Raw genomic sequence first — 12,754 nt, 5'->3', positions numbered from 1 at the left:
CTTAAACACAAAAATCTTCAAAATGGTACAATCGTTATCACTAAATGTCTCCAACAATGTTGATGGTTCTAATCGAGCCCCAATACTGGTTGCGAATGAGTACCATCACTGGTCTTAAAGGATGGAAAGATATCTCAGATGACTTGATAGAGATGTTTGGCGTTCTATATAAGAAGGACCACATGTTCCAGTCCTCACACCAGTCGAAACTGATGGAGCCACAACAAGGCTAGGAGGAGGTCAACCAGCTTTGAACCTTCCCACCAAAGATGATCTTGACAAGATGGAAAATGATGCTATTGCCTTTTATGAAATCTCTTGTGGAGTTGCTCCTGACAACTTCGACATCATCATAAACTGCAAATCAGCAAAGGAGATTTGGGATGTTCTCAAAAACTTGTACGAAGGTTCAGAGCAGGCTCAAGACAAGAAGCTCACTATGGCCCTCAACGAATTCAACAACTTCAAAGCTCACTCCACTACTAGAAAACAACCCTTTAAGGACGCGCGAACAATGACACGCAGTGATTTACAATACGCATTTATGAGTGCTCTAAAAATAATGTCAGCTTTTCCTAAAATTCAAGAATAGAGGTCACGCATTTTTGCGTGCTCTAAGATTTGCGTTAAAAAAAACACGGAGGGCACCTTTTATAAATAGTGTGTCGTCTAGGCATGTCGTTTTATAATATTTTAATGAAAGGCGCGTCTGCATCTATATATCATCTAGGTATACCTAAGGAGGGAAATGAAATCCCAAAAATAAAAAACCCCGCTCATTCTCTTCTCCCTTTTTTCCACCAGTTATGCCATCGATTTTTTGATTCGTTCACACTCTAGAACAAGCACATACATCACTCTTTTATCATTATCCTTTAATTTCTTACTCTTGTAATTAAGGAATTAGGGTTTTTTCATATTACTGTTCCAATTTTTTGTTCAGGTTTGGATTTTAGTCAAATGGAATCCCTAAAGTAAAGTCTATTGCATCTGGCCATCGGCCTATGGCGAAGACAGTCCGTCTCGCCATCCCAGTTGGCGGAGGAATATCTGGACCACCGATAGTAGGTTAATACAAAGTCAAAGCTTGCACCCAGAAATACAAATCGGAAGCCCTCGATTGTAGCATCGATCGACAACTACAACAACCCTAAAACACATCTATGAAATCGCAAAGGTGAAGCAATCAGATCTGTAGTCCAATTTCTTCCACATCAATCCTCACACTAACTGGTTTGCAACTGCAACTCCTCTCGATTGTAGTGTCGATCGATTGTTGGCTATTCAATTCTATTCATCTTAATTTCCCCTTTCATATATGTTTTTCATTGGATTTCTCTCGACTTACAGACGCAATGGTTTCAAGATCGTACGACAAAGTCACTGATATCTGCGATCAACTTATGCTTCAGGTAACATACATATGATATGTGTAATGATCGTTGTGCACTAATCGTGGCTTACTACTAAGATTGACTGTGTGTTGGGTTAAGATTTGAAACCCTAATTTTATATTTGCTGGCTTGATTTCAATCTTACTGTTACTTTCTTTTTCCTTTTTTCATGTAGATTTTCAAGACGAATGGTCGTATGTTGTTCATCTTCTAGGGCATATTTACCTTAATGATCTGTGAGTTAAGATAATTTGTCTCTGTTTTTTTCTTTTTCATGTGTTCTATCTATACATATCTGAATTTTGAACCTGATCTTAAGATTGATTCTGATATAAAAGGTGAAATATCCACAAAATGTTGGAAGGGGTTTGTTCGAATTGCAAAGAGATGTTTGTTAAAATATCCAGGGTATCATTCTATCATTTACATCAGTTATATTGGTAATTAGCATAATCCAAATTTGTTTCATTCATTTTATTATTAACTATTTCTAGTTTCATTGTTTTGCTCTGAAGCCTGATTCTTGATAAGTTTTTTTCTGCAGCCTAGGTGATGGGGCATGCCTAAATTGGACCCTTTCACAGGGCCACTCCATAGTAGTCTTTATATACGTGCTTATCTTCTTTACACTCTTAAACTAGTACAAATTTGTTTGATAAATAATAATGCTCGTTTGTACTTGTTACAATGATTATGAGACATTCATTTGGTCATCTACTATGAGGGTATATAATAACTAGACTTATATAATATATGTGGTAGAGAACTCAAAATTATTACTATATAATCTTGATTAGTTCATCTTTTTTAGCCCATGATGATTCAAAGTTCTGAAAAAGTATCCAGAGGTCGAGTTGAAAACAACACTTCCATCTCTACAAATGCTGATGTTGGTATTAGGAAGCACAAATAAGAAGGTTTTCAGCGACATACTACAAGTCTGGTAAGTATCCAAAAGTACACAGCTTATATTTATATTGAAGACAAAATTGTGAGTTTTATGAAATAGGGTTACACGAAATACTCATGCTACCCTTATCTAGTTTCCTATTTGCATTGTATCTTTGTATATAAAATGAGGGATTAATCACAAAAAAATAAAAGAAATATTTTCCAGATAACTTCTAGTTTTCATCTATTATAATGACCCCAAGAGTCTGTTGCAGGAACCTACAGAAGCAAACTTTTTCGGTGAATTTGGTGAAGGGAGTAGGTACAAATTATTGGAAATTATTTGTAAAGGAAGCTCTGGTATTGTATGTTCTGCATATGATACTCATGTTGGCGAAAAAGTAGCAATCAAAAAGATAAATGATATACTCGAACATGTTTCTGTTGCTGCTAGTATCATGCGTGAGATTAAGCTCCTTAGGCTCCTTCGTCATCCAGACATTGTGGAAATCAAATACATCTTATTGCCACCTTCAAGAAGCGAATTCAAAGACATATTGTTGGATAAGGTGTCTAAGTCCATAACTTATTTGGTATATACTTGACCCGACCCGACATGGTCCATTTGGGTTGCATTTCACCCGAACAATTTATGGATAATTTTATGAGAGTTATACACATATGTTTATTAATATATTATAAGTTATAATATATTAATATGAGGTTATGTTATTTAATTAGTCTTAGTCTTAAATTAATTATGAATTAATTTAGAGATTAAAAGGAAGACTAATTAGATTATGGGCTATTGGTTTTATATGGTGTGGGCTAACACTCATTTGTTAATGGGCTAGGCTTGGATGGAAGTCCATGGATGATCCATGGAGCTTTTAACCCATGGATCCTTGGAAAAGGAAAGGTTATGGGTTCTTAGGGTTTCACCCTAACCATGTACACTATATAAGCATGCATATGGTGCATGAAATGGCAACTAGTGAACTAGTGTGTGTGCTTGTGTGTGGCCGAAATTAGTGTGTGTATACACTCTCTCAAAGTTTTCCAAGAGTTTGTGGTGATTTGTGATTCCATTTGAGGCATTCACATTATTGGTGCTTGGCCCTCAAACTCCTTAAGAATCAAACTCATCAAAAAGGTATGTAATCTCTTCTAACTCTTTTATGTTTAAAAGTACCCCATGCCATGTTAGATAGGTTATGAACCTTGGAAAATTATTATTTTGCATGTATTTAGACAAACATAGATCCAAGGTTTATTAGGGTTGCATGCACACTTAGGAAGTGTTAGATTGCTCAAAACCCAACAGTGGTATCAGAGTCTAGGCTTGCTTGTTTGATACTTGATGCAAAATAGTTGAAAAAGTCAAAAAACTTGCTGTCTGCCTGATGAACTCGCCGAGTCCATGGGGGGACTCACCGAGTTCATGTATATCTTCAACCCACCGCCAAGTAGGTTCATGCACTCGACAAGTAGGAGCCACAGAGTGCAGATTTTCGACTTTTGCTACTGGAAATGGACTAGAAACATTACCCTAAACTGTTTTGGTGTTTTAAAACTTGTTTTAGTTGGTGTAATGGTTGTTCTAATCCATTTACAATAGCATATATCAAAATTCCATGATTTTTATGTGTTCATATAATTCTTGAAATTTTGATGATCATGTTCATGTTCTTATGAATTTAGAAGATGATAGGAATTATTTGCTGAATTGTTTAGAATTAATTCTTGATCATTTATGTGTTTTAATGGAGTCCATAATTTGTCCTCAAGTTATGGATATCCAAAGGTCACTTTCTTTAACACACACATTTAAACACATAAGCTACATGAAAATGAAGAGTCTTCATTTTTATGAACCTGTAATTCATAAGTTATGAAATGAAAAGTTTTGGATAGTTACAAAACTTGTCCTCAAGTTTTGGAATTTTTAAAGTTTCACACACTTTAATAAACTTTAATTCCAACCCTTAGAGTTTTAATAGTTAAAATTCAACCCTTATACTATTTATAACATTAATGGTTAATTATTATATATATGTATAAGAATAAGTCGTTCTACCGTTAGTAGGCCTCATTCACGAAGCCGGTCTATAAGGTGGGTATAAGGTTGTTGCCTATAAAATGGCGACTTAATGGGTGTCCACTCTCACCCACCGCTTTCTTGACTGGTGGAGGGTCGTTAGCCGAACGGGTAGGACAATGACTTTAAATCCTCATTAAAAGTATAATGATTATTATAAAGTAACTAAACCTTTTTAATTCCCAATCTTAGTTATTTTAGGAAAAATGTGAACATGGTGCTAGTCCATGGAATTCACACTTTGTACCTTACCAAGTCGTTGGTGGAGCGTGTGTGGTTAACCGGCACACTAACTTGGACTAGTAAGGATCACGAAGGGTGACTTAATGTTTGTCATGGATCAATGGAGCGTGTGTGGTTAACCGGCACATTGGTTAGGTGATAATATTAAGGGTACCAAGTGAATTAGCATGGTTATTCACACCTTGTTTTGTGATCCTCGGCATCCCAGTCACAAAACTTGAAGGGCACAATCGAGATTGAAACATGCCATTGAAAAGTTCAATGAATCTCAAAAGAATCTAGGAATTTCAAATCCAATTAAAACCTAATAATTCATTTTGTTTTTCATGGTGGAAATTGGTGAATCGTCATTCACCTACCTTTCAAATATATTATTACTTAGATTACGGCATCCCTCTTCTAAGTATAATATATTGTGATTGGGTCCTAGCCTTAATATTACATTTGGGTGTCTTATTAAGGATTCTATATATCTAATCTAAACTTGCCTTCTTCTTTCAGATGTCTTCCAACAATAATGCTTCAGGCTCTAACCCAACTGGTTCTTTTTCTCTCATGAATCTTTGTGGGAGGGTCATCTTTGATGGTTCCAACTTCATGGATTGGATTAGGAACATCAGGATGGTTACTCGTTATGAGGACAAGGAATATGTCCTCGATAAGGAGTTAAAAGAGCTTGATGAGTCTACTGCTACTCCTGAGGAGATCGCTGAATTCAGGACACATGAGAGAGATGCTACTAAGGTGGCATGTATCATGATGGCCACGATGACAGACGAGCTCCAAAAGTCATATGAAGATTTCTACCCTTTTGAGATGCACCGAGACCTGATGGAAAGGTACCATCAGAGTGCTCGTCAGGAGCGGTATGAAATAATCTCCTCCATAATAACTACCCGCATGAAGGACGGTGATTCCGTCACGGCTCACATGCAAAAGATGCAAAGGTATGTGGACCGTTTGCTGAAGCTGAATGTGAACATCCCTGAGGAGTTGGCAATTGACATCATTTTGCACTCCTTACCTTCTTGTTATGACCAATTTCGTATGACATATCATATGAACAAGGAGGAAGTTACCCTCAGCAAGCTTCAAGGACTCTTGAAGACCGCTGAAACCGGTCTTAAGGGCAAGGCGGTTGTTACCTCTACTACTCATACTCCAACATCTACCCCTGTTTTGGCTATCGGGCAAGGCAAAGGGAAAATGAGGAAGCACCCTTCGAAGGGTACCAAGGGAAAGTCTCTTGAAGGCTCCTCATCGAAGACCAAGAGTGGTTCTGTCACTCCTTCTGCCATTCCCAAGGATGCTGAATGCTTCTATTGCCATGAAAAGGCACACTGGAAACGAAACTGCCCTAAGTACTTGTAGGATCTAAAGGATGGGAAAGTGAAACCCACCCATGTAGGTATTTACACTATATTGTCTAATTACTCAACATATTCTGACTCTTGGGTGCTTGATACAGGATGTGGTATTCACATATGTTATGATTTGCAGGGCCTAAGAAGAAGTGAGGATGTGGAGCACGGGAAGATAAACTTGATCATGGGGAATAGGAAGGCTTCAGCTGTTTCCAAGATTGGAGTTTATACTCTGTTGCTTAATAATGGGTTAAAATTAGATTTGAATAAATGTGTGTACTCGTCTGAAATGGCGAGGAATATTATTTCTTTTCATGCTTTGTACAAACAAGGTTTTACCTTTTTGTTTGATAATGAATGTGGTGGTATTAATGTTTTCTTTAAAAATGTGTTTTATTTTAAAGCGTTACCTTGTGATGGTGTGTATGAAACTGTGTCGATTGTAGACAACTTAGGAAATAATGTGTTGTATATTGATTCTTCTACTAGCCTAGATAAAGCATCATTGTGGCATTGTCGTCTTGGACATGTAAACAAGAAACGCATAGGCCAACTCCAAAAGAGTGGAGTCTTGGAGTCATTCGACCTTAAATCGGATGATAGTTGTGAATCTTGTCTGCTTGGAAAGATGACAAAATCACCCTTCACTGGAACTTGTAAAAGGGGTGAGGGTTTGTTGGACCTAATACATACTGATGTATGTGGGCCATTCAAAACCGCCACAAGGGATGCTAATCGGTATTATGTGACTTTTATTGATGATTTTAGTAGATATGGGTATGTCTACTTAATCAAACATAAGTCAGAAACCTTTGAGAGGTTTAAGGAATTCAAACAGGAAGTAGAAAATCAATTGGGCAGGAACATTAAGATGCTTCGATCCGATCGAGGTGGTGAGTATCTTAGTACCAAGTTCCTTGACTATCTTAAGGAGCGTGGGATTGTCTCACAATTGACTCCTCCCAGGACACCACAGCTGAATGGTGTAGCTGAGAGGCGTAATCGAACCTTGTTGGACATGGTTCGCTCGATGATGAGTCAAGTTTCGCTACCAATCTCTTTTTGGGGGCATGCCTTAGAGACTGCCGCCCATATCCTTAATCTAGTCCCTACAAAGAAGGTTACCAAAACACCTCATAAGATGTGGACCGGGAAGGTTCCCAATTTGAACCACATCAAGATTTGGGGTTGCGAGGCTTTCGTGAGGCGTGAGACTCATGATAAGCTCGAACCCCGAAGTGAAAGGTGTATTTTCATCGGCTACCCACAGAAATCCTTCGGTTACCTCTTCTACAGACCCAGTGAGAATGTGGTCTTTGTAGCAAGAAGAGGGGTCTTTCGTGAGAGAGAATTTATAAGCCAAGGAGACAGTGGGAGGCAAATTGATCTTGAAGAAATTCAGGAAGCAATTGGTGAAGGAACCTCAGACACTAGCAATCAACCTGAGGAGGAAACTCCTGTTGAGCAAGCTGACATGTCTGTACCTCCGAGGCGTTCCACACGGGTTAGGAACACACCTTCGTTTTATTATGGCTTTCATATTACTACGGAAGGTGATACGTTTATCAACGATAGTACACTGGTAAATTTGGATGAACCTAGCAGTGTTAAGGAAGCCATGGCAGGCCCAGAGTCTGCTAAATGGAAGGAGGCTATGGACAGCGAGATACAGTCCATGTATGACAATCAAGTTTGGAACTTGGTTGACAATGTACCAGGCCGTAAAACAGTCGGGTGCAAATGGATCTTCAAGAAGAAGACCGACATGGAAGGAAAAGTGCATACTTATAAGGCTCGACTGGTTGCGAAGGGTTTTATTCAGACTCAGGGTATTGATTATGATGAAACCTTCTCGCCGGTAGCAAAGATTAAGTCCATTAGGGTTATGCTAGCCATTGCAGCATTTCATGATTATGAAATATGGCAAATGGATGTCAAAACCGCTTTCCTTAATGGAAAGTTGGCTGAGGATGTGTACATGAATCAGCCAAAGGGTTTTGTCAGTACAGAGTACCCCAATAGAGTATGCAAGCTTGAGAAATCCATTTATGGATTAAAACAAGCATCTCGTAGCTGGAATCTTTGTTTTGATGAGAAGGTCAAAGAGTTTGGTTTCTCGAGAAGTGAAGATGAGTCTTGCGTGTATGTCAGAGCTAGTGGGAGTATAGTTAGCTTCTTGGTACTGTATGTGGATGACATACTACTTATAAGAAATGACATCCCAACCTTGCAGGAGATTAAGTCCTGGCTTGGGAAGTGCTTTGCTATGAAGGACCTAGGGGAGGCTGCCTATATCCTAGGGATAAGGATATTAAGAGAAAGGAGTAAAAGACTAATTGGACTTAGTCAGAGTACCTACTTGGATAAGGTGTTGAAAAGGTTCAATATGCAGAATTCCAAGAAAGGAGAGTTACCGATCCAAAGCAATGCCAAACTAAGTAAGACTCAGAGTCCGAGTACAGAGGCAGAGATAGCTGAGATGAGCCAATTACCGTATGCTTCCGCTGTTGGCTCGATCATGTATGCTATGACTTGTACCCACCCTGATGTGGCATTTGCTTTGAGCATGGTCAGTAGGTATCAGGGGAACCCTGGCAAGGCTCATTGGACCGCGGTAAAGAACATTCTCAAGTATCTGCGAAGGACTAAGGATTGGATCCTTACCCTTGGTGGGAATGATGACTTGAGAGTATTAGGGTATAGTGATGCTGGTTTTCAGACTGATAGGGATAATTTCCGCTCTCAGTCGGGCTGGATCTTTACCTTAAATGGAGGGGCAATTTCTTGGAAGAGTTCCAAGCAGGAGACGGTGGCTGATTCGACTTGTGAATCAGAGTATATAGCAGCGAGTGAAGCAGCAAATGAGGCGATATGGCTAAAGAACTTCATCAGAGGCCTTGGAGTTGTACCAACTATTAAGGAACCTATGGAGATTTTCCGTGACAACAATAGTGCGGTTGCCTTAGCCAAAGAACCAAGAGATCATGGTAGATCCCGACACATTGACAGAAAATATCACTTCATAAGACACAAGATTGAAGAAGGACTCCTCGTGACAAGGAGGATATCGTCAGATGAGAATCCTGCAGATCCCCTTACGAAGGGACTGACGAGGGTTAAGCATTTTCAGCATGCGAGGCGCATCGGGTTGAGGGACGATATTAGTTTTACAGATTAGATAGTTTTCCTGAAACTTGTAAAATGTAATCGACGTTTGATGATGAATAAAATTTGTGATTTATTTATGAGTAAAGTGTTACTATCATTGTCAATTATTTACTATTGTTTCAGTTTTGCATGTTTTGACTTCCAGAATAATTAATTTATTCAAACCTCCACAATCGGTCATACGTCGGAACTAGGTATTAATCAAGATTGTCATGAATTGGGTTTGTAGATGGCTAAAGGTGTTTAGACATGGCAATGGTTGCTGCAACATTCATGAGTACTCATAAGTTATGAGTATTGGTATAAACCCACGCTCACTTGTATCACTTCATGGAATTTATCTCGAGTGATCGTGAGACGATAATATCATATAAGTCTTCAAACCTAGAGATATGAGTTGTTACCTATGAGTTGGTTGTGCATTGATTGCACGTAAACGCATCAATAACTTGATGTTATAAAACGTGCCTTTGTGTACAATTCAACACGTAGTAGAACAAGCATATGAGTCGAAGTTTATCTGTTCCTTCTAGAAATAGAAGCGATATCTGGGCCCCTCGATGATTTTGAGTTGACCCATGTACCGGGCCCGGTCAGAACTAAACTGATGTGTTCAGTAAAGTTCTTTGTCAAACAAATCGGAAATCGAGAAACAACTGCCAGACAATAAGCAAGACATAGTTCCATGTGTTTGTCCGGCTGATATCATGAGAACAGAGGATTAAATGATCACTTGTCTTAAAATGGCGCTTCATAGTTCAACGGAGTTTTCAAGAGCTACGATTGCTGGTTGGTTCCTGAAGTTATATAGGCAAATAGAGTTATTAGACTTATCCAAGTGGGAGTCTGTTGGATAAGGTGTCTAAGTCCATAACTTATTTGGTATATACTTGACCCGATCCGGCATGGTCCATTTGGGTTGCATTTCACCCGAACAATTTATGGATAATTTTATGAGAGTTATACACATATGTTTATTAATATATTATAAGTTATAATATATTAATATGAGGTTATGTTATTTAATTAGTCTTAGTCTTAAATTAATTATGAATTAATTTAGAGATTAAAAGGAAGACTAATTAGATTATGGGCTATTGGTTTTATATGGTGTGGGCTAACACTCATTTGTTAATGGGCTAGGCTTGGATGGAAGTCCATGGATGATCCATGGAGCTTTTAACCCATGGATCCTTGGAAAAGGAAAGGTCATGGGTTATTAGGGTTTCACCCTAACCATGTACACTATATAAGCATGCTTATGGTGCATGAAATGGCAACTAGTGAACTAGTGTGTGTGCTTGTGTGTGGCCGGAATTAGTGTGTGTATACACTCTCTCAAATTTTTCCAAGAGTTTGTGGTGATTTGTGATTCCATTTGAGGCATTCACATTATTGGTGCTTGGCCCTCAAACTCCTTAAGAATCAAACTCATCAAAAAGGTATGTAATCTCTTCTAACTCTTTTATGTTTAAAAGTACCCCATGCCATGTTAGATAGGTTATGAACCTTGGAAAATTATTATTTTGCATGTATTTAGACAAACATAGATCCAAGGTTTATTAGGGTTGCATGCACACTTAGGAAGTGTTAGATTGCTCAAAACCCAACACATATATGTGGTTTTTGAGCTTATGGGATCTAATCTACATCAGGTTATTAAAGGAAACGATGACTTAACACCAGAACACCATCAATTCTTTCTTTATCAGCTTCTTCGAGGACTAAAATACATACACTCAGGTCATACAATGTTATCATCTGATGATATGAGTATTTGTTTAATTGTTTGAAGTAATCATGCCTTGTTATATTTTTGTGTATTCTGATTGTGAATTACTTCTTTTGCAGCAAATGTCTTTCACAGAGATCTAAAACCCAAAAATATTTTGGCCAATACGGATAGCAAACTCAAGATCTGTGACTTTGGTCTTTCAAGGGTTGCATTCAATGATCTACCAAGGAACTGTTGGAATGGAGATTGTGAGACAAATGCAAGGTCCAATTCACGCCATTTTTGTCCCTGTAGGTGGTGGTGGTGGTGGTTTAATTGCAGGTATTGCCGCCTATATGAAAAGAGTTTCACCAGAGGTAAAGTAAAACCTAAAAAATCTTGTATGATGATATTATAATGAAAAAGATTCTCATTCTGTGAAATCTTGTTACATAGGTATGAATCATTGGTGTAGAGCCAGCTGATGCAAATGCAATGGCGTTATCATTACTTATCATTACACCATGGTCAACGCATAATGCTTGACCAAGTTGGAGGTTTTGCAGATGGTGTTGCTGTTAAAGAAGTAGGCCTTGAAACTTTTCGTTTTTAATGTTTTTTGAATTTTTTAATTTGTGATGTAGGATATGTTTGAGGAGAAAAGGAGTATTTTAGAACCAGCAGGGGCTCTAGCACTTGGTGGAGCTGAAGCATATTGCAAATTTTATAACCTTAAAGATATTAATGTTGGTAGGCAACAGGAGGCTGTTCTTGCAACTTTCCTTCAGGAAGAACCCGAAAGCTTTAAACAGTTTTGTGAAATGGTACATAACTAAATAACTGAATAACCAAATAACTAAATAACAAAATAACGAAATATCATATCATTTTTTTTATTTAAAAAAAAATTATGGTGGCAGATAGGGTCGATGAATATTACTGAGTTCAAGTATCGATATGATTCTGGAGAGAAACAAGCTTTAGTTCTATACAGGTTAAAGATCGTTTTTTTTTGAGAAAAATTTAAATTTATATTTTGACAATTTGTTTTGTGATTGTTAATTGTTATAGTGTTGGGCTGCATACAAAGTTTGAACTACAAGAAATGGTGGAGAGAATGGAATTATATGAATTAAAAACTATGGAATTTACAAATAATGACATGGTTAAGGATCATCTACGCCATCTGGTAATACGTAATAATAGCAACATACTTTATTTTTTATCTGATTATTTGAGTTTTATATATATAAAAAAAGACTAAAATACCCTTGACTTCCAGATGGGTGGGAGAACGAATGTTGAAAATGAGCTACTATGTCGGTTTGTTTTTCAGGAGAGGCTAGGGACATTGATGAAATTTTTGCATGGGTTTAGTCCAAGATGGAATATTAGCTTGTTTCATTACCGAGCACAGGTTAGATAAAATATCTTTTTATTCTGATTTTTCCCTTTTGAGTTTTGATGTTGGTGTGGTGAATGGTGATTCTAATGCCTTTTTTTTCATTTTTATTATGTGAAAAGCGAGAAATTGGGGCGAATGTTTTGGTTGGGATTCAAGTTTGTTTAAGTGAATTAAATGAGTTTCGGGGTGTTGCAAATGAGCTTGGATATGAGTATGAAATTGAAACAGATAATGAAGCATTCCAACTTTTAATGCGTTGAAGGTTGACCAAAAGTCAACTGTTTTTTCATTGGTAGGTTCGATACAATTTGACATTAACTAGGTTATATAGTTAGGGAAAACCTCTTAATAACAATATACAAATATTTGTCTACTATTGGAATGATTATTTGTATGACATTAACTTTTGTGCAATGTATTATATTTTTTGTATATGGTATTTTATTTTCTATTAAAAGACATAAAATGGAAATTTAA

General features: G+C 37.5%; 1 protein-coding gene and 1 pseudogene across 1 annotated transcript; both read left to right on the top strand.

The window, feature by feature from the left end:
- Positions 1-1,355: 1,355 nt before the first annotated feature.
- On the top strand, positions 1,356-11,110 carry LOC145049939 (mitogen-activated protein kinase 16-like; the record flags this gene model as incomplete). The annotated part of the gene is made up of 4 exons (XM_078998273.1): positions 1,356-1,412; positions 2,561-2,839; positions 10,772-10,901; positions 11,010-11,110. Coding segments are annotated over exons 1-4 (567 nt in total), but the record flags the coding sequence as incomplete, so codon positions are not given.
- LOC145049938 (threonine dehydratase 1 biosynthetic, chloroplastic-like) lies at positions 11,109-12,537 on the top strand (annotated as a pseudogene).
- The last annotated feature ends 217 nt before the right edge of the window (positions 12,538-12,754 follow it).

Source organism: Lactuca serriola, chromosome 5 (assembly GCF_051521515.1).
Source record: "Lactuca serriola cultivar US96UC23 chromosome 5, Lser_US96UC23_V15, whole genome shotgun sequence".
In the NCBI taxonomy this organism is placed as follows: domain Eukaryota; kingdom Viridiplantae; phylum Streptophyta; class Magnoliopsida; order Asterales; family Asteraceae; genus Lactuca; species Lactuca serriola.
This window is presented reverse-complemented; position numbering and strand designations above follow the sequence as displayed.